This window comes from Onychomys torridus, chromosome 4 (genome assembly GCF_903995425.1).
Source record: "Onychomys torridus chromosome 4, mOncTor1.1, whole genome shotgun sequence".
In the NCBI taxonomy this organism is placed as follows: Eukaryota; Metazoa; Chordata; class Mammalia; order Rodentia; family Cricetidae; genus Onychomys; species Onychomys torridus.
In genome coordinates, this window is record NC_050446.1 from 60,807,710 (window position 1) to 60,831,166 (window position 23,457).

The 23,457-nt window shown below is 34.9% G+C and overlaps 1 protein-coding gene across 3 annotated transcripts in view; it reads right to left on the minus strand.

The window, feature by feature from the left end:
- Calcrl (calcitonin receptor like receptor) overlaps window positions 1-23,457 on the minus strand; it is a 92,821-nt gene that overhangs the window by 17,363 nt on the left and 52,001 nt on the right. For all 3 annotated transcript variants that reach the window (XM_036185912.1, XM_036185913.1, XM_036185911.1), the window contains 6 exons: window positions 22,291-22,432; window positions 19,762-19,872; window positions 19,418-19,530; window positions 18,061-18,152; window positions 3,550-3,676; window positions 246-399 (listed from right to left, as the gene is read on the minus strand). In XM_036185912.1, coding sequence (XP_036041805.1) covers window positions 246-399; window positions 3,550-3,676; window positions 18,061-18,152; window positions 19,418-19,530; window positions 19,762-19,872; window positions 22,291-22,432 — 739 coding nt within the window. The remainder of the gene's footprint in view (window positions 1-245; window positions 400-3,549; window positions 3,677-18,060; window positions 18,153-19,417; window positions 19,531-19,761; window positions 19,873-22,290; window positions 22,433-23,457) is intronic.

Sequence of the window (23,457 nt, forward strand, 5' to 3'; positions counted from 1 at the left end):
GTTTTAGACACTATCATTCAACTTGGATAAGCTTGTCATTGAAATATCAAATGTTAAAAAGGTATCATATTATTAATCAAAATGAGACAATGAGTTTGTGACACTTTGATTTATATATTTCCATTTGTCACAGTGAGGAAAGTATCGATTTACATGTTAAGAATGATTGGTAGTAAGTCACATTGCCTAAAAGCTAAAAGTCTTCTTAATCAGATGATTCTGAAGGGGATCACAGTGGCACCTACCCCAGCCAAGAAAGTAATACCACATCAAGTGCTGCTTCTCTGCAAACACGGCCACCACAATGAGTGTGTGCAGGTAAATGCCTTCACAGAGCATCCAAAAGTAGTTACAGCCCATCAGGTAGAGATGAATGAACTGAGACACTTTGCAGCTCACCTAGGAGGGAAGAGTGTTTTCTTAGTTTATGAAATCCACAGGAGAAGCAATTGTCTAGTTTATTTCAGAAACCATGGGATTTTTCTTTCCACTCACACAAAACTGTGCAAGCTAAGGAGTTTGGGTTGTATAATGCTCTTTTGAACACTCTTCCTATGATGGATCTAAAGTGATTAACCATGAACTCTGTCAGTTCATAAAAATCATGTGATATTCCAAACAATTCTGTAAGTCCAAAGCATCCCTTTGCTTAAAGGGTGTCTGTTTTTCTAATGTGTTCTGGTTATTGAATAATTAATATAAACTGTCCACACATATGCAAGTACACATCTGTTTGATTGTGGTTGTTGCTTTTGGTTAGAAAAACTTAGATAGTCTTATCTGCACTTAATTAAACATGTGCAAATACTTGGCAAGTTTTGTGTCCTTCATTCCACAGGCATAAATAAAATTTACTAAGTTATTCTCCAATGAATCTACACATTATCCACATATAAAATATGAGCTTTTCATATCAGGATAAAGATAAAGAACTGTGACTTTGCTTCCTCTTTTCCTTGGGTTCCCACTCTCTCTTCTCTTATAGAGGGAAGAAGAAAGAGTTTCAAACATCAGATAAAGGAAACACAAAGGAGCTGAGAGATAAAGATTCTTTTATCTTTAAGTAAGTGAATGTGTAGCAATATGTGGCAATTTTAAATTTCCAGTCTAAAAGCCAGTACACATTTAGTGGTTATAATTTTCTGAAATAAATATCATATATAAACCTAAAGCACTGGGAAATAAGTTTTGAGTTATCATGAACTAAAACAAATAGTATTTGCATAAATATCATCCTAAAGCATTTGTAAAGTTATCATTTATACATATTTACCAAATCCATGAATGTTTCCATGAGGCATGCATTGTAAATGGCCACACATTATATAGATTTAAAAAAAAAACAAAAAAACTAGTAATAGGAAAGTGAGATTATTTGCAAATATTTGTATAACATTAATCAGAGCTGCTTTCTAAACCAAAGTCTATAATTTTATTTTTATGATTATATACATGTAATACACCTTCCTAAAGGGTATTTGTAATGTCATTTCTTCATTTAATATGTGTTAAAAATTCATTTACAAAATTATAAATAATGCAGTATGTGTTTTACAAAATGATATTCAAGTCTCTCAAAGATAAAATAATTTTTAAAGATGATTTCATTATATTTATAATATATTTAATTTTCAATGTTTATATAGGTACTACATTCTTTTCTAACTAAATTTGATTTTGATGTTACTTTAATCCCAGCATTTGGGAGATAAAGGTAGACAGATCTGAGTTCGAGACCAGTCTGGTCTACAGAGTAAGTTCCAGGACAGCCAGAGAGAGCTACACAGAAAAACCATGTTTTGAAAAGCCAAAAACAATTAATTTAAAGTAAAATTAACATAAATTATTATAAGAGGAAGCATTTAGGATATACTTCAGAAAAATAGTTCTGTGGAGGGCACTGTTAATATAATCCAGAAAATACTTTTTTTTTCAAATAACAAATTCACTGTACTTTAACTTATACCTTCTCTATTAAATACATACCCTTATGTATAAATGTAAGACTTAGAAACTCTTACTATGTTACAAAACGGATCCTCTCATTCCTAGAGAAATTCATTCTGAAATGGCAGAATGCCAGCCAATGTTTTATATTGCTAATTATATCCTGGTCTGTTTCCTACCCCAGTGACTTTAGAGAGAAACACAAGACAGATTCAATCACCCAGATGCACATGTGCAAACAATGGGAGAAACTTTAGAACTTTGTAAATTACCCTAAAAACACACATAAAACACATACAAGAGTGTTATTTATTGACCCATTTGTTGAAAATTCCTTCTCTTCTTTGATTCCAGTAACTAGATAATATAATCCAGAAAACACAACCTAATGTTCCCAAGAGCACAAACATACAGAGACACAACACACACACACACACACACACACACACACACACACACACACCATACATATGCCACACACACCACACACATACACACACAACATACATGGACACCATTTATTGACACACACCACACACATACACACCACGCATGCACATACCACAGATGCACACAAACACAGACACATATACACACATTCATATCCAAAATTGGAGTTTTGCCTCAACGTTAAAGTAGATGATTCTAAAAATGTGAATATTTCTGCTATATACACATATATCTGTAGTGGGTAGTTGTTCCAGCTTTGACCTGGAAGTACTGCCCCTAGTGAGGCTTCCGGTAACTGCCATGCCTACCTATGACCTTCCCCTGTGCCAGGGCCAAGACGGGAGCCCTGAAGACCCGAGATCTGGATGTGCTGGGTCTCTTGGTTCCTTGTCATCCTAGATGCTGGATGGTAGATCGAGCAGAGTTCTCCAGAGAACCCAGCTGGACTTCACCTCTCCTGGATCCTGTAACCAACCCCTTTACTGGCTGTAAATTACCCTAAAATAAACCTCCTTTTTAACTATGTGGAGTTAACCTCCTTAATAAATCCCCACAATACGTATCTGACTCCAAACATAGTATATGTGTATGTATATAGATATATAATTATAACACAGATAATTTATATACATAAAAATTTTAGCATATATTTTTAAAATATGGCTTATAGGAAAAGTTTTATTAGTGTATATTGAGACAATGGTAGACTGTTCTAACATTTTATTTTAATGGAGTTTAACATTACATACAAAGTATGTAAATCCTTATCCTCCTGGTTTTATTAATTTTTAATGTAAGCCTCATGCCAAAATATAATTTAAAGTTCCTATTACATATATAGTTTTCTTTCATGCAAGTATTCAGTTGCTTTGATTGCTTTTTAAATTGAACTGAACAAATGTTATCTAGTCATCGTCATCTATGGGCCAGCAGTATCAAGATTCCATAGCCATGACATGAACTGAAGCCATGGAAATATTGAAGGAAATTTACCTTCCTAGACTATAATATTGCTAAGATAGACTTCTGCATGTCAAACCCCAAACTTTACATATGTATTTATTTAATGACACATATATTCCATATCAGAAACCACTCCCAACCCATGTCTCTCCCCACTAATTCTCAAAGGTAAGACCATGCTTTACTTACAGGATTTGTGGCCACTAAGGGCTGGTTATTAGCCACAGCAGTGAGGTGAATGATTGTTACAATCGAATTACAAACAAATGAAAAGAACAGATTTTTATGCAAGGTGATCCGCTGGCAACTTAGGCTCCTACAAGGCAAAAGAAATACACTAGGTTGATATCATAAAATGTTTCTACATTTTTAATTAAATGTAATTTAAATAAAGTATACTTTCAATTGATAGAGGTTGCTCTAATTTTGAAATAAATTATTTTGTGTATCCATACTTTTCACTTGATAAAAATGTTAACTGAGGACAAACCCAGATAAAAATGAGTTGCTTTAGTAGGGTGACCATATGTAAGGAGGGGAACTTGCCTGTACAAAACCTCTGCATTAACTTCTTCCGCTTAATTCAAACACAATTAAATTTTAATTCATTCTGCAAATGCAGAAATTGAGATTCAGTGAAGTTACATAATCAAAAACATGTTGATAATGAACTTGAATACTTCAATTTATCTGAGACTCTCACGCAGATAAAATGCCTCTAGTTACACTACACAGTCTGCTTTGATTATATACAAGTATATTTTGTTGGGGTGATAATGACTATATTCATATTAATCAGTCATAGGAAAAATAATTGCATTTATACTAACTGCATTGATGAAAATTAGAAATCATTGATGATTGTTTAGTATTGTTGATTGTTTTTCTGGTTGCCTCAAATAGCCTCAAGATATAAAAAGAAGTTGCCCTTTTATCATTTGCATAAAACAAAGGAGAACTGGCCCTGTGTAGTTCATATAGAGTAGATTTCAGAAAAGGTGTCATTACAGTTGAGTGAAGCAGCTTTTCAGATGTAATCCACTTAGATGTAATCAAGCTTAGATTTTTTTGTGTGTGTGTACATGACTACTTTACCCACATTCAAGGGAGAATTCCAGCACAAATTCCCTCAGAAGCAATTGAGTGGTTTTATTTGGGTTTCCTGGTAATGATAATAAAATCAAACCTACATGAAGCTGACTGCTGACTGGCAAAATTAAGCACATGTGTAGTAATTCATATTGCATCATTTCATCGCAGAAAATAAAACCTCATATATATTTTACTGAAACTAATTTAAATAGTCTTCCTTGAGAAACCACCCTACACAGTTCCAAGACTTCTACTTAAAAAATTAAAGATTTAGTATAATTTTGTCACTTCCCTTTGCATTAAGAAACAGAATGTCAAAATTTGGAATTAGGATGGGTATCAATGTTTCCTATGTTTAAAGATACAATTTTTAGACTATTTTCCTTCTGAAACGTATGTAGTTCTGTGATTCAATATATATTTCTACTGCTTCAAAGAATGAGGAAGTCAATATAACCCAAACTAATGTTTACAGGTTGCCAATACATGCTGGATGCTATTAGTGAAGATTTATAAAAGAGTAATGATGGACAGCTCTTAAAATAACCATTGAGTGTAGATGCAGTCATTTAACAACAGGTATTTACAATCATCTGTAATCCATCAAAATAGAATTGCAATGTCTTGTTTCATACTAGAGTCAGTGAACTTGACTTGATTTCATAGTGCATAGTAGCATGAGAGGAAGGCTCAAATAAAGTTTGATCTACAGAGTGTTGAAGATATTCCACAGAAAACAGGAACTTCCAAGAGTTTTTAAGAGTAGCATGATTCTTGTAATTTAAAGAAATTCAACACTGAAAGACAAGGCCTATTTTCAATAAAATGACACAGTAATGACAATGCAGACAACAGATGAACAGGACAGGACTACTTAAAGATACTCTTCTTCTTACAGTAACAGTGCAGACAACAGATGAACAGGACAGGACTACTTAAAGATACTCTTCTTACAGTAACAATGCAGACAACAGATGAACAGGACAGGACTACTTAAAGATACTCTTCTTACAGTAACAGTGCAGACAACAGATGAACAGGACAGGACTACTTAAAGATACTCTTCTTACAGTAACAGTGCAGACAACAGATGAACAGGACAGGACTACTTAAAGATACTCTTCTTAAATAACTAGCATTGTGTAGTTTATTTCCATAATGTATCACTCTCCTATGACAGAAGTCATGACCAGACAACTGTCTGCTGGAGATTTTCACTGTACCTATAGAGTACCAAGCATTGTGTAGGGAGGAACTACTTAATAATGCACTTATGTGCGTCTTTGGGTTTCAGAATTTAAGTAAATGAGCTATCAGAAAAAAAAAATTTCTCTTTATGGGGCTAGTTTGTCTTTTTCTGCTGATTACCTAATCTAAGTCATTGGGTAAGACCTATAACCCCTCTTTTAAAAAACTCATAATTTTCAAATTATGATTAAAGATTAGAAAGCTTTGCTTAAAGGGCAAACTTGAAGTATTTTAAAGTAATTGGTTGAAAGCATTAAAGAATTCTATTCTAAAATAGCAATATGTGCCAGACCTGGTGACAGAGGCCTAAAATCTTAACTATTTGGGAGGTCAAGGCAGGAGAACAAAAAATTTAAGGCTAGCCTGGGCTACAGAGGAAGTTCCAGACCAGGTTTAAAAACTTAGTAAGATTCTATCTCAACATAGAATTTAAAAAAATCACTGTGCTAGGAAAATATTTCAGTGGCAGAGACCCGCCTACCGTGCACAGAGTCATGGGTTCAGTCTCCAATACTGCCAACAGGTTAGCTAATTAAAATTAGAACTAAAACATTTTTATTATTACATTTGTATTTTAATTTTACACATCAGCCATGGGTTCCCCTGTCCTCCCCCCTCCCACCTCCACCCCCACCTTCCCCCCATCCCCAAATACAATAATAAAATTAAAACTAAAAATGTTAATTCTTGAATGCAGTAGTAAATGAAAGTTGAAAGACAGGGTCTTGGGAATATAATAACAACATTTATAATGATAACAGTTAATACATGATATACATGTATGAAATTCAAAAATAAAAATATGATGTTAAAAGGTAATTGTAATTTGATATTAATGATATGCTCATGGGAAAAGATTGGAAGAAATTAAAGTGTTAACCATAGTTAAAAATCTTTAGACTTCCCTTTGTACATGTCCTTTCTTATCCTGATCCACATGTCTGTTCCCCTCAGAAATTTCCTTTTCATGTGATTTCCCCTTCCCCAATCTGTCTTAAATGGTGAAAACTTAGCAATGAGCAGCTGGTATATATTGTCTTCTGAAGATGTACCTGAATATCAGCCTACATAACTCAAGCCACCGATCTCTGTTTTAGCAATCCTGATATTCAGCTGAGCTGTCAAGACTGTTAGAATAGACTCGACCACTGCCAAATCAGTTCGCTCTGTTGTGAGAGCATACCACACTGTCTAGAACGTTGGCCTGCTGCCTTAGTGTCCTCCATTTTCTGCCTGTAGGCATGCACAGATTAAACAGTGCAGACAGATGCTATCTGACATATGGATTCCATCAAGGTCCAGTGATAAAAATGTCTCAGATTTAGACAATGATGCCTATTGTTTCCTTCGAAACACACACATTAACACATGTAAGTAGATTGGCGCAGATAAAAATCAACTTTTAAGTAAAATTTTTAAATCAAATTATTAAACAAATGATTACTCAAAGAAACATGATAAAATTTTGAGATATGCACATATAAAATTTGTCCTGAGGACTGCAACTCAAGGCTTTGTATGTGCTGGAGAAATCCTTCTCCGCAGCTAATGACTTTTTTTTTTTTTTTTTTTTTTGAGGTGAGGTCTCCCTATGTAGTCCTAGCTGGCTTCGATCTTATCATGTAGCCCAGGGTGGCCTCAAACTCACAGATACTCACATGCCTTTGCCTCTGCCTCTGAAGTGCTGGAATTTATTATCTGATTGATATCACAAGGAGGCCTACTCTTTTCTGAAAGAAAAGGGCTGCCTCTTCAATGCCACAGGTGAGTCAGGGCTGCGTAGGGAGCAGCCTGGTTTTCATGTGGCCAGCTGAGATCTTCCTGTCTGTGAACTATGTCCTACAGTGCTTTCCCTTGTCTTCTAGTGGGCAGGAAACCACGAGAAGAGAAAAGAAATGTTTGCATTTCTTATGCTCCAAAAACAAATAATTTTGTTTAGAGATAAAATTTGTAATGATAGCAGCCACCATTTATTGAGTCTTTAATAATTCTCAGGCAAGCTAGAGTCATTATCTTTACAACCCCTTAAGATATCACTATCTTTTAATAAAACTGAAGAAGGTTGTTCAAGGTCAGACATCTAATAGATGACCTATTGAACGAAAAATTCTTGAGGAAGCAATGAGGGATTGTTTACTTTATTATTCAATCAGTACTATTTGTTGTTTATATTTACCTGCTGGCCAATGTTTCTAGCTTCTGGGGAAACAGTTGTGAACTACTCAGAGCAAGACCCTAATAAGTTATTTTTATCACAGTGGGGAGCAAACAGACATGTGATATCCTTCTTAATACTTGTGCTCATTTAAAAAAAAAAATTCAAAGGCTACGATGAGAGTGAAAGGCATTCTCAGGACAGACCCAGTCAAGAAAGGTTAGTGGGGACATGGATTTTAGGTAGAGAAGATGCCCTGAGTTAATGTGATGAACTTGGTGTTTTGAGAAGGAAGAAGAACAGAGGGTAATAGCATAACGTAACACTGTACCTTTCTACAGGTGAAGAAAAATAATAAGAGATTAGCTGCAAAATATTTTCCTTATTCTGTAGGATTGCAGTCAATTGTTATGTTTATTTTTCTGCCTTCTAATGGATATATATACATACATTGTGTGTGTGTGTGTGTGTGTGTGTGTGTGTGTGTGTGTGTAGTCTACTTTTCTAATTATTCTCATCTTCTTTAACAGTTTTTAACATCTGACTACCCCACCAGCAAGTGTAGCAGTACAGTTTCTATACATTCAATGACTCAATGGCTTTGCATTTCCTAACTACTAAAAGGATGATACAATTCTGGTGGGGATTTACGTTGAGTTCTCATATATAGTCACATCTGTGTGTGTGTGGATTAAATGACTCTTGTTGTGTGTTCTCTTTATACTATGGATTTTAATACATTTAAATACTGTATAGTTTTATGCCAAACAATAGTTTACTACTTTAGTTAAAATAATACTAGTTTAGTTAAAATAAAATACAGTATTTTATAAATACTAGTATAAAATAAACTAGTTTAATTTTATGCCAAATAATAGTTTACTAGTTTAGTTAAAATAATGTCTCATTTTAATTGAGACATTTTTAAATAGCACTTTTGGTTTAATTTTTTCAAGAGACTACATAAAATATACTGATGGAGAAGTTAATAGTTATAAAACATCAATAAACATTTATCTTTAACATATATATGTAGCTTCAAATTATACAATTATTTCTTAAGAATCCCAATTCTGTAATGGGTTATTTACTTTCATTCCCATATATGATACTCTCCTCAATCAGCCATTAACAACAGTTATCTTAGAGTAGAAATGGTTTTTACTGAGCAAATTCCATTACTTCTTGCCCTACCTTGCCCTTATCCAAATCTAATACTCTAATATGGAAATGCAATTTTATTACATAATTCAGTATATATTTTTAAGGTTTCTTTTTCCAACTACAACTCATATTATGTAATGGAAATGGTTTTAAACTCACACAACTTTCAGTATGAGGAACACAGTTTTCAATTCACTGATTAAACTACAGCTTGGAGATAGACTGAGTATGATTTCACAAACAAGACTAAAAAATGCATATTCAGGTAAACAATATGCAGTGTTAAACTAGACGAAGCCAAGGATGCATACGTATGACATAACAGACTTGAGAACCTAAGGACACAAAACTTGAAAAAAACAAATGGATCACAACAGTTTGAAAAGCAAGGATGTGGTAAGTGGGTTTTGACAGGCATGATATTGGGCAACTCTAGATGACTGTGAACTCAACCTTTGTCAAAGTAATGACAGATAAAAAGCAAGGTTTTAAATGAGCCACTTTTAAGAGATCATTCTGGTTTCCCAGACAAGTTTATCAGACAGATTTGTAGAACAATACTCAATGTAGGATTCCTTTGATTCTTAGCTAACTTAAAGGCCAAATTGTATATAATTTCTAAAGAAAATTATAGCTATAAGGAAAAACTATACCTGCTTTAATTCAAGAGAAATATGAAGACAAATAAAATGGATGTTCATAACACTGATTAAAAAAAATATTCAGATTTGACCTGGGAGCAAGGTGAGAGTTTGAGTCATTTGTCTCAAAACACATAAGTACAAAGTTTATGCATAAGCACTATGAGACTATCTCACTAAATTGAGAATGCTTGACTTAACAATGGGATATTTTTCTTGCTGCATTTTATTTGAGACTTATGTCAATAACCTAGAGAGATAATTTCTACATGCTCGAAAATATGCAACTTGCTTTAAAAGAAGTTGGAATTAGCATCTAAAATTTCAGCAAAGAAAAGATGTCCTTTCAAGAAGTCAAAACAAAATGGAAAAAAATAGAAAAGAAAATGAACCATGCCTTCCCTGACAAGTCAGATAGATGCCGCACACTCCCTTTCATGTGCACGCAGATGAAGCCTTTTATCTGAGTTGAAAGGAAGATGCACATTTGCTATGCTTTCAGTTTTGTACAGTAATTAAAACATAATTTGTAACTAATCCCAGTAAAGTTTATTTATTTTTTTTATCGAAAGGGTTCTGCTTTGTTTTTCCAAGGATTATTATGAGTAAGTTATTGCCTCTGAGGGTTTGGCAAACCCAAAGTTATGGCTCTGTGTCTCCCCCACCCTTTCTGTTCTCTTTCTTTTAACCTCCTGCGCTGATTCTTTACTTTAATTGGCTCTAATATAAAACAAATCTATCTGGTGAACAGCATTTCATGTTCTCTGTTTCTAATTTAAGCACGGATGAGTAGTAGACCGTTGTCTTCCCTTTCTAAGCAAAAAATAACAAACAGTACCCTAAATCAATATTTTGTATTGTTCTTGGTTTTTATGAGGGTGGACCAGTGACCCTTGACTACCAGAGTGGGGAAAAAGAGTTTCCTGTACCAAAGACTAACTGAAGAAGCCTGCAATATGAGGAACGGGGTTGAGAAGCAGAAGGAATATGCGGATGGATTTTTCACACACACAAAGATTTTATCTGCAGCATCAGCTCCTCTAGAAATTGTTTCCAGGCTACTTGGCATGAAATTAGTAATTTCTATCATCCCTGACAGTCTATGACCATGCTTCATGCAGCATTTAATTGTAGGAATTTCGAGGTGCTCAGACTTTCTTTGATTTATCTGCAGTCTGCCATCTTACTTTACTTGGATAGGTCTACGGATCAGAATTTAGAGTCCTGATCTAACTATTTTCTTTCTTGATGGAGACAATGAAGGCTGGAAAACCTCAAGGAAAAAAAACTACAAAGCCTTTATGTCCTCATTCTTCAAAAGTTCATAAGGTTTTATATGATTTTTATCAGATGTTATTTATTTGTGAGGATGCTTTCTCATGTCTCAGCACAATTCTAACCATAGTTTTGTTTTGTTTTGTTTTGTTTTTTCTGAAATCCTTATTCCATTCACCAAACCATTCATTCTGTATTTGCTTTCATTTACATGGACATTATGACAATTAACCTTCTAAATATGACACATATAAAACTAAAACTTTTGCTTTTCAGCTTTTGTTCTAAGGACCTTTTAGTACACTTACTGGGACTAGGTAGCTAAACTGAGAACTTTTAATGGACTTTTAATAAAAAGTGATAGCAACATCCACAACTGGGAAGATTTGATTGTAATAAGATACTACTCAGCATTACATCTCAGTGATAAAACTGATATTCTAGCAGCCCTAAGCACAAAACAGTCATGTAGGTGGTAATGTCATCTGCATGACAAGCAAGTGAAAGAGCATCAGAGAAACAAGAGAAATTGCTCTAGGCTCTGCTACATCTGTCCTGGAATAATGTCTACACATAAAAAAAGTATTCGAAATGCCATGTGAGTTCTGACTTGAGCATTGGCTGTATTTCACTTAAGTCTCATATAATAACAAAGGAAATGGTTCATAGTTTTGTTTCTTTCTGTTCAAACTATCTATAATTCAAGAATATTCAAGTCAAATAAAATAACTAAGTCAAGCAGAAAGATTATAAATTGAGAAGGACTGAGGAAAGTTAGTTCTTTACTGGGAAATAAGAAAAGTTAAGAGTTAGCCTAGATAATATCTTTATGGCTTCTAGTTTACAATTTCTCCCTGTTGAAATTCTGTTCATCAAAACAAAAACTTTTCAATGACACTATCATATCACAAATCTCTGATTCATGAGTCAGATGAATCTTTCTTCCTTCATGTTCCTATAGTTCTTTATAGCTCTACATTAATATGTTTAAAAACTGTTTGACTACTAACATGGGGATAATGCTGGGTAACTACACAAATGGATTTAGCCTATGTTCCTCAGTGAATTGGTAACTCACCATTTTCTAAGCAGTTCATAAATGCTAGATACTGTGTGAGTTGATGATGTGTAAAAGCTTCCTACAAGATGGAAACATTCCATCTTAAGGGAAGCGCCTCAAGAAGAAACATAAGCAACTAAAAATGGCCTCAGGACATCCCTGAGGACCATATTCCCTAGACCCCCTCCATGACTGAGTATATAATGAAAGTTGAGAGTTTCTCTCAGAAAAATTGAAGCCAAACTTCAGAGAAGACAAGCAGCAAAGAAGACTCTGAGGGCAGACCAGCTGCCTGGAAAAGGCAGAAACCAGTCCAAATACCTGGAAGAAGTTTACAGCAAATAAGGCACCTGGAAAAATGTTGTTACACAACAGTCTATTTAAAACATGGCGGCTCACTTTAGACAAAGAAAACATTGAACTTACTTAAAACTAGAATTAGGCAAAGCACAACACATTATTAATAAGTGTTGATATCGAGATTAAAATATACCCCATGCTTTTCAACACTGTCTTGCCCCATTTGTTAAAATTGTGTCCAGATTCAAATGTGTGCCTGTCATACTAACACAATTAAAAGATGCTTAATGCTTTCTTTTATAACATTCAGTACAATAAGCAGCCTATTGTAAGTTTAGTATAAATATTAGGTATAAGCAAGGTAATTATTTGCAGTCCTTTAATAACTTTCATAGAGGCCAAGAACCAAATTTCTTAAATTGATAAGTAACTCATTAAATTTAAGGTTTCAATTGTGAGGCACTATACAATTACTCTTAAGAGCACAAATGTTAGTAAATAACAAACACTTATATCTTTTGTATATGGATATTTAATTTCTTTTTCCTAGAAGTTTTTTTAGTTAAGCCACATAGTTTCTTGTGGTGATACTGTGTTTCCCAACATATCATGCACCCTAATATATTTATATGGGGTCAGAGAACAGAATAGCCACTAGACAGACATAGAGGCCAGAAAATGGTGGCGCTCACACCTTTAATCCTATCACTTGGGAGGCAGAGATCCATCTGGATCTCTGTGAATTTAAAGCCACACTGGAAACAGCTAGGCATGGTGTCTCACGTCTTTAATCCCAAAAAGTGAGCCTTTCATCCCAGGAAGTGATGGCAGAAAGCAGAAAGGTATATAAGGCGTGAGGACCAGGAACTAGAGTCTGGTTAAGCTTCCAGGCTTTTGAGAAGCAGTTCAGCTGAGATCCATTTGGATGAGGACTCAGAGGCTTCCAGTCTGAGGAAACAGGATCAGCTGAGGAATTGAGAGGTGAGGAAGCTGTGACTTGTTCTGCTTGTCTGATCTTCCAGTACCTGGCTCCAGGTTTGTTTTTATTAATAAGACCTTTTAAGATTCGTGCTACAATTTCTTCTTTTCTGTGACAAAGTTTCCTCTGTGTAGTCTTGGCAGTTGTGGAACTCTCTCTGTAGACCAAGCTGGCCTCAAACTCAGATATCCTACCTCTGCCTCCCAGATACTGGATATAGGGCATATGCCACGACCGCTAGCTTCTTCTCCTTTCTTATTATTCAAACTCTATTCCTAATTATTTGGACTCAAGGGGTTATATTTCTAACACTGGTATCTTAATCTTTTATGACTTCACATAATGGGCATGAGGACAGTATTTGGGACAACATGAAATTTCTGGCCTTTTGGTTTGTCTATTGTTTCTTTGAAACTAATTTATTTCAGAGAAATATGAGTTCATCTTTGAAGAGGTGGTTTCCATAGATAAATAGTTTGGAGGTTTTAAGTCTTAACCTTTAAATATTAGTTAAATAGCTTTTGTTTTTAGAATAAAACATATATAAATAGAGACATCAAAACCCTAAGCCAGAAATTTATATCAATGATAGTTTGCCAACATAAATTTCTTTTGCATGCAAAATACTTTCACAAGTACCAGTTTCTATGATGTTATATATTTCAACTTAAAGATCACTCATCCTAATTCAAATTACTTCTCCATTCAAAGATTGTTAGGCTTTGAAAGAACATTGTAAGTCTTCAAGCCCAGAGATAAACCTAAAACAGGAAAAACCAATTATATAATATTCTTTTGTATGAATGGGTTTAGCATGTCATACGTGTGTGGGAACATGCACAAGTGTATGTGTGCATACATGTGGAGACCACCAGTTGACACCAGACATCTTTTTCAATCACTCTCTCAATTACTTTTAAAACAGTATGTCCCATTGAACCTGGAGCTTGCCAATTTGGCTAGAATAGCTGGCCAGCAGGATCAAAGGGTCCTTTCCCTACCTCCCTAGCACTGGAATTACAGACACCAGTTTCAAGCTCCCAGCTCTTTACCTGGATGCTGAAGATCCAAACTCAAGTCCTTATGCTTATGTAGAGAGAGAGTACTTTACTGACTGGGCCATTTCTCTGACCAACCATGTCAACATTCTTTTTTTTTTTTTTTTTTGAGACAGGGTTTCTCTGTGTAGCTTTGCGCCTTTCCTGGAAGTCACTTGGTAGCCCAGGTTGGCCTCAAACTCACAGAGATCTGCCTGGCTCTGCCTCCCGAGTGCTGGGATTCAAGGTGTGCGCCACTACCGCCCAGCTCATGTCAACATTCTTGATTGATTATAAGTGTGTAATTTCTCCTTGAAATCTTTGAGTGACAATGAGGTCTATTGATAACTAGATGTTCACTACATTTTGTTTAGCTATTAAGAGGGTTTTTTTTTTAATTAAGCCATATATTTTCTCCTATTTGTTACTGCACAAACTCTATTCCTAATTATAGTTATTTGTACTCAAGATGTTTTATGCTTCTATCTTAATCCTTTATGACTTAACATTCTTTGTCCTTTTATGATATAATCAAAATAGATATTATTTGCTTTAATTTCTCAACCTCCTTGATAACCCATTTATTATGAAAGTGTTTTCTCCTTTGAGAACTGAATGAATGAGCAGTCTGATTAGAGATTCAGACTAATGCTATACTTTCCCTGGTCCAGTTTGGCTCCAGTATTGTTTGCCTTGGCAGCCCCACTTACCTCGTATGCCCAGTGAGCCTTTATTTTATTAACTCTTAGTTTTTTCACATGGGGAAGGAGTATTAATTTTGCTTTTTACTTGGTGAGCATTTTACTGATATCTTTGCTAAATCAAAATTGCATAAGGCACATGACATAGAATTCCAGGAGATCATTGTTTTCGTTCTTACTACTGGTTTGGGAATGCAATGTAATTGCCGTTAACTTTATCGCCTTCAGAAATTTAATGTCCTGGGATGTTTTGGCTTGTTACATGAAAAATAGAGACAGTTTAATCAGAAGAGTCTCAGCTGGAATGGTTTTTAATTTAAAGAGATTATTATCTCTCAAATGCTTTCAAATTTTTACACCATGTCCACTGTAATTAGTTACAGTTTCAGTAAGGAATTCAGGAAGAGTCCACTGAGGAAATAATCAAGTTATGAAACATTTAATCAAGTTAGAGGGTGGAGAAGATGATAGGCAAGACTCATTGATAGTTTTTGTTTATATAAAGTACAGTAAAAAGCAATCTAATATTTTAAGCAGAGAATGACAAGTAGGGTCCTATTTGATACAATTTTTTTTAGATTATCTACAGGTGAATAAAGGGAACTGATTTAAAAGCTGCTAACTAGCAGCTGGGTGTGATGGAGCACACCTTCAATGCCAGCATTTGGGAGGCAGAGGTAGGCAGATCTCTGAGTTTGAAACTAGCCTAGTCTACATTCAAGCCAGCTGAAAAAGAGATGATGCAAACAGGATTTGGTAGCATAGAAAAAGGACTATAAGAAGGAATAAAAAGAGAATGGACTCTCCAATTACTGCTGAATTTCTGATGAATGTAACTGAGTTTTTGGAGATATCATCAATGAAGATCACTCTGTAAGAAACTGGTCTTGAGTTTGGAAGTGTTGGATATTATGAATGCGATCTAAAAATGTTGCTCTTAGGAGACTTTTGGATTGATATAGTTCATGAAACACAAAAACATGTATCTTTGACCAAGAAATGTCAAGGCTTTAAAAAAAGATGAAATATTTGCATAATAAGACTAAAAATTTATTGTAAAACTGGGCTAGAGTTATATCAGTGGTGAAGAACATTGGCTACTCTTGCAGAGGACCCAGGTTAAATTCCCAGACCCACATACTGGCTCAAAAGTGTGTGTAGCTCCAATCTGTGGGGATCCAATGCCTCTTCTGAACCCTATGCACACCAGACATGCCCATGGTGCACAGCACCCATACATGCATGAAAAGTTCAGCCACTGTGGAAATGAGTGTGGTGGTTCCTCAGGAAGATGGGACTCTATCTACCTCAAGATCTAGTTACACCACTATAGGACATATACCCAAAGGACGCTTCATCTTCCTACAGAGACACTTGCTCAACCATGTTCATGGCTGCTGAATTGGTAATAGCCAGAACTGGAAACAGCCTAGTTGTATCTCAACAGAATAGCTAAAGAAAATGTGGTACATTTACACAATGGGGTATTACTTAGTTATTGAAAAAAATGAAATCATAAAATTCGCAGGTAAAAGGCAAAAGGATAGATATAGAAAAAAGTCATCCTGGGTGAAGTATCTTGGACTCAGAAAGACAAATATGGTATGAATTCACTTATAAGTGAATATTAGCTGTTGAGCCAATGATAACCAAGAGACAACTCATAGAATTACAGAGAGTAGGTACAGAGTAAGGGACTGGTGGAAAGATAAATCTCATTAGAAAAGGAAAATAAAATAGACAGTCATGGCCAAATCTGGGGAGGATCAAGTGGCGAGGGAGGATGGAAGAGGGGGAAGAAGAAGGGAATATGGGGAGAGATAGTAAAAAATTAAGGGTTATTTGAGGGCTAGTAAGGAAACCTAATAGAGTAGAAATTTCCCAAAATATATACATACATGAAGTCAATCCAAATCAAATTGCCAAAGAATCTGGGAGACAGCCCTATCTAGCCATCTCTTTGTCAACAAATTAAGCTTCCAGTGACTGAGTTGGGTTACATCAAATTGAGTTGTTGGCCAAAGGACTCCCATGGGAAGCAGAAACAACCCAGGTTGTTGCCAAGACTATGGATTGCTCTCCACAAACTGACAGAAAGGCCCATTGCTGAAGACAACACCTACACAACTCACTGAACATAGACAAGTCAGGCTAGTGACTACACAGAGTCTTAATCCCTATGTTCCTGCATCTTTGGTACAGGAAAGCACTCTGCATGCTACCAAAAGAGAAATACAACCATCAACACATCCATACGATCTACAGTGGTATTCCTGCCTATACATACAATATGCTAGGTCAGTCATAGCACAAAAATTCCGGGAGTAACCAACCAATGTCTGATTTGACTTACGGCCCACTCCATGAGATGGAACCCATACCTGACACTGCGAACCTAAGACCAGATAGCCCAGGGACCTAGGGCAAAACCAAGTACTACTGTTCTTAAAAAAAAAAAAAAAAAAAAAAAAAAAAAAAAAAAGGCAATAAAATGACTTCTAATGACACTCTGTTATACTCATAGATCATTGCCTTGCTCAGCCATCATCAGAGAAGCTTCTGCCTGTAGCAAATGGGAATAAATACAAAGACCCACAGCCAGACATTCTGCAGAGAATGAGAGAGACCTTAGAACAGTCAGCCCTAAATGGGATATCTTCATTAAATCCCTCCCCTCAGGGCTCAGGAAACCCAAGGGGTGGGGAGGTAGAAAGAATGTAAGAGTCAGAGGGGATGGAGGAAACCAAGAAAACAAGACCGGCCCTCTAAACCAACATGATCAAAGCATATGTTTTATTTTTATATGCTTAATAAATTTATAAAATTAGAATTGAGATATTTCATAATAACTTTCCTATTTCATGAAACTAAAATAAAATAACATTACAATTTACTTTAAATATTAAACTTAATGTTGTTTATATACAACAATATACAAATATACAAAAATATACATACAGTTTGTATATCTTTCAGCATATGAGTTCAATACACATATAACCTGAATTTACACAGTTTTCAAATTTTAAAAAAATTAAATATACTTACTTGAAATAAAAAAATATGATGAGAGATATGAGCAAGGATGCAATAGATAATCCATGTCCAATTATAGTTAGGTAGAATAAATTCAGTGCAGTCTATAATTGTGTGATAAAAAAATAGAATGAATTCTGTATCTAAAATCTATTTGTATATTATAGATTTATAATCACTTGCTTGAAACCCAATAAATCCTTGAAAACATGTAAATGAAGTACATCAAATACTTATGAATCATGTATGCTTTTTAAGAAATTTTAAGTCACATATTAAATCTTTGAGGTAATGCATTTACTGATCTAGTTTATACTATAATAAAATCAGCAATTTTTTATTTAAAATCACTTGATTTGGTTTGTTCAGAATTAAATGCCTGGTAAGGCTTTCTTTACCTATTGAGTTTTTCTATTTCTTTTCACAAATCTAAGGCTCAGACACAGATCTTAATACGGAAAGTGTAAAAATCCTTTGATCTATAGAAATGTGTTGTAACATTTTCTTCTTAGTTTTCATTTTCTTTCTTTTTCTATTTGATTTTAACATTTATAGAGGGTTGGTTGGATAGTTGGTTAGTTGGTTGGTTGGGTTGGGTTTTAGTTTGGGATTTGGTTTTGGTCTATAACTTAAACACCTCTGAGTAGGCAGAGCATACATGATACATAAGTCCAGTGGTACCATGCAGTTATTGAGTGATTACACTATACTGATCTTCTGAAAGCCACTGGAAGAAAGTACACTTATCCTGTTTAGCAATGAGGGATTTCTTGTCATGGCCATGGGGCAGATAAAGTGCCAAAACAGGAAACACATATCAATGTTCATACTTTTAATCATACACACGCAAACTGAAAATACATCAACATATTTCAATCAAGCTTTACTCTGTGAGTATCGTTCTTCACCATGACTTTAATTCTAAGTTTCAAAGCAGGAACAAGACTGAAAGTGGCCTCCACAGCCAGTTAGGATGAGTACCTTCTACTGAGGAGGAGGTGAGGGTTTAAAACCCACTGAGCTTATCCCAATTGCCTACCAACAGTTTTTGATGTAATTCTAGTATTCCACTAGAAATGAAAGCTTTCCCTTATATTACACTTTTAAGTTATATTTTCTTTGGAAAATCTGAAGCCCCTATACTGAGTCACTGACTTGTAAGTACGCTGTTATCTAACAGGATTACTTCTCCAGTGTAAGGACAGAATTACTAGCAGCTTCTCCACAGATTTTTTTTTTCATTGTTCTTCTCAAATGACTTTAGGAAATGGTTTCAGTGTAGAATGGAACATTGACTACTTTTCCCCAGTAATTTTTAAACTGTTTTAAAAATGTAAATTGAATTTCAACTCATAATTGTCACACATACCTTCACTTTTTCATGTGTGCTGTTATTACACAGAGTGTAATTTGTCCATGTTCTGTTACTATCCGGATGTCTAAACCAGTTTCCATCTTGGTCACAGATCTTTGTAACCTTTTCTTTAATATTAAAAAGGAAAAATATTTAAAAGAGTTTAATAAACCTACAGCTTCTGTTCAAATTTTTTCTTTGGTTAAATGGAATTCAGAAATAGAACATTAAACATCAAGATATTTATACACTACAAATCTTTCTAGACTATGTTTGTGATAGGTTCCAAATGCATTCAATAAACACAGTGTTCACTAAACAGATTGCAGTAAGATTTGTAATTAAAGCCCAGCATATACCTGAAGGATCAAAGTCCTGAAAGTAATCAGGGCAATACTGCATCGATTCAGTTCCTGCTGCAACATCATTCCAGCATAGCCATCCATCCCAGGTTCTATTGCAGTAAAGGCCTTAGACAGAAATGAAAACAAAGGGTACTAAGTCTCTGGAGCTACCCAGGGAAACAAACTCTTAAGGAAGGTTCCTTAGTGCTTGGTGTAAAGAAGTCTCCTGGAAATGAAGATGTATAAAACCCACAATTGCTTGATTTCGTCACTAAGTAATCATTACAGTAACCATTAAGAATTATTATTAATATTATCCAAACCAAATTTAGAAATGACTCTGCATAAATATTAGATTCAATTTCTTCAAAAGCAATTGTTCAATAAATCAGGGTATCTTTGACTATTTTATCTAACTATGAGATAGTTGTTAATTTGTGTCCCTGTGCTTAATTTCTTTCTTTGATTTGTTTTTGTTTTTTGAGACAGGGTTTCTTTGTGTAACAGCCCTGGCTGTCCTGGAACTTGCTTTGTAGACCAGGCTGACCTCGAACTCACAGAGATTCACCTGCCTTGACCTACTGAGTGCTAGAATTAAAGGCATGGGCTGCCATCATCACCCACCTAGAAACTGTATTCTTAAGGAAAGTTTTTTGAGCATTTTCTGAAGTAAATACCTTCTAGTCAGTATTACTATTTTCACATTTTAACCATAATCATCTTATTTTCATCAATGTGAAGATAAAGAAGCTTATATAATATATATTGCACATTATAATAATGTTCTAAAAATATCTAATTAAAAAATCTGTAACAATCTAGAATTTTTCAGAATTCAGTAGAACACTGACTGCTACATGAAATATTATCTGTTAATAATAGCATATCTGTACAACAATCTTGTGATCATTTTAACCCCAATGGAGCCATAATAATTCTGGTCACCTAAAACTGTAAGTAATTGCAAACTTTGAAAAGTCAAATAGGACAACCACAGCTTTCTTTCCTGTGATCTTAAATAAATTTCAAAATGTTCACAATCATATATAGCTGGTAAAACACATTTTGTGATCTATCAAGAAACATTCTTACTGGCTCAGAAATCATATTAAACTTGTCCAAGTTCCCACTGCAAGATTGTGTATAATACACTTCTACGTGGGCAACATGATACATCACAATGTCTTTTTTTCCCCCACTGTGTTCTATGGAGTCAAAGTGAGATAGATGTCTTTGTTCAAATGGATTTCAGATTTTAAAAAAATATATAGTTAGTCTACCTTTAGTGTATTATTTTTTACAAATTGCAAAATGCATTGTGAAGTTCTGAGTTAAAATAAGCAGTAATCCTGAACTATTTTATCACAGAATTGTTTTAGTATGAAATCAAAATGATTCCCTAATGTTCAGCATTAACTTTTAGTACTTAAACCTTTATCTAGATCACTTTCAAGGGGTTAATTCAATAATTATAAAGCAATGATATGGAATAAAATGATGTCAGTCGACTTAGAATTGGCATACAAATGTTTTAATTACTTTATAATTCAGTCTTATTGATGTCCTAAATCAGATCATTCACAATTCTTTGGAAAATTTCAAAACATACTTTTCTGACTGCTACAACAAAAATACTGGTGCAGCTCCAGTGCATAAACAGTTCTTAACATATTAGTAAATTAATGTTCATTTAAATTAAGCTTAAAGGTGCTAAGTGTGAAAATGGTTTTCTCTCACTTTTAATAGCAAATTTCTTTTTGATTACAGATACTCACATTTGACTTTCTTATTTGATTTACATATAAGTATATTATAAGTGGTTCTTTTTCTGAATGTTTTGAAATCTTTCTTTTCTCTGACAGCTTAAAAAAACAGAGTTATCTAAAGGGTTCACATTTTGCTTTGGCTCACTGTTTTGTACTCTGTCTTTGAAACCAGCTCTGCATTGGGCTTCCCAGATTAAACCAGGGAGTTCTTTGGGGTTTGGACATGCTTAGAAACTCCCTTGGTTACTCATCTTCTACATCAGAAGCAAGGCAGAGAGATCTGATGTTTGGAAGGTCCTCCGTGAATGGCACTAATGGCAAAGGGTTTTCTTAAGGAAAACAGAAACATTTAGACTTGGATAGCTTTGCTATCAAATTTACTATGAACTTATATGTATTATTTAAAAGAAAAATACCCACATACAAGTTCTATCAAGCAAGATGTTTTTTAAAAGATAAATATACAAATTATATGAACTGGAAGTCAATGATTATTGACTTGTCTTGTTTTAATTCTAGTATCTTTTAATATTTTGAGTATTCTTACACCTTCTAAGGGATAATTCTGGAAAATTCGGTGTACGGAGTGCTTTGTTAAATTTTACTAAAAAGAGTGAGTTGAATCATGTCATGAAACACACTTCACAAATACATAATGAAATTTGTACATAACTAGAAAATAAGTGACTAATTAATTTTTAATTATTGGATGTAAAGTGCCCACATAGATAATTCTTTTAAATATGTGCTGAGTGCGTCTGGGATTAGTAGTGGCTACCTTCGGCCTGTTGAATAGGATCTTGCATAATCTTTTGGTAACATTCGTATTGAGCTGTCATGATCTTGTTTCTAGTGACTCCCAGCTCTGTTTGGTTAAAGCCAAACGGGCTTTCTTCTTCTGGCTCCGCTGTAACGAGAGTCTAAGAGAGGAAAACAACAATGCCTTTAGAACGGTGGAAGCCTTAGAGACCTGGCGGAAAACAGCAAAAGCAGAGAGGTGCTTGCTCGCTAAATGACTCTCATGAGGAAAACCCCGTGTGTAGCGTTCGCCACTTTCTATAGTCTAAAACTCTTAGTGTGTCCAGTTTCAAACAGCCTTCAGGCTGCTGCCAACGACAGCGCTGAGAAGCACCGTTGACTCTCCGAAGCCTGTGGTAGTCGGCCAGCTACATACAGCACAGCCTACACACTTGTTCTGAAATGCCAGCAGCTGTATTTAAGGCCCCCAGTGTTTTTACTTGCTCTGTGAATGCCGGTAAAGTATCCATCACTGCTACTGAGACTCTCTTTCATATTGTAAAACAGTAGAAAATAGCATCCAGATATCAGGGAGTACTGATCACATGGAAAATAATCAAATTTTGTAGACTTGTAACATCAAAATAATAATTTCCTCACTGGGTGACGGCACCTTACCTGATTAGCACTAATATTGGCTGTTATTTTCTGGTAGGTTTGAGTTTCCTGATAGAGATTTATACAGAAGTTACCCTGGGACATAATAAATGAAATTCTGCAGCATCGAGACTATTTTTAAGTCATTTGATTTTACTTTTCAATGTTGGGGGTTGAACCTAGTGCCTCATGTAGGCCAGCACTGTAAATTGAGCTACGATCCTATCCCAAGACAATATTAGGGGGAAAAAAACACACATAAAACCATGTTTCTGAAAAGGTTTGTAGAAAATAAGCAAAGTAATGATAATTTCAAATATATGTACACACTGTCCATGGATGAACTCAAGGGAAAGGGTCACAGGGCATTATATTACACTAACTCGATTGGTAAAATGCTCCGGTATTGCCTGCAGGGAACTCAGGTTGGGCCACGTAGCTTGCTGGCACACTTAACTGAGGCTGTAGCTGAAGAAACAGCTCTGTCCATGGAAGTCTAGTCCATTACCCAAGATAACATCTCCTAAGTGCAGACACTCGACTCCTTCTA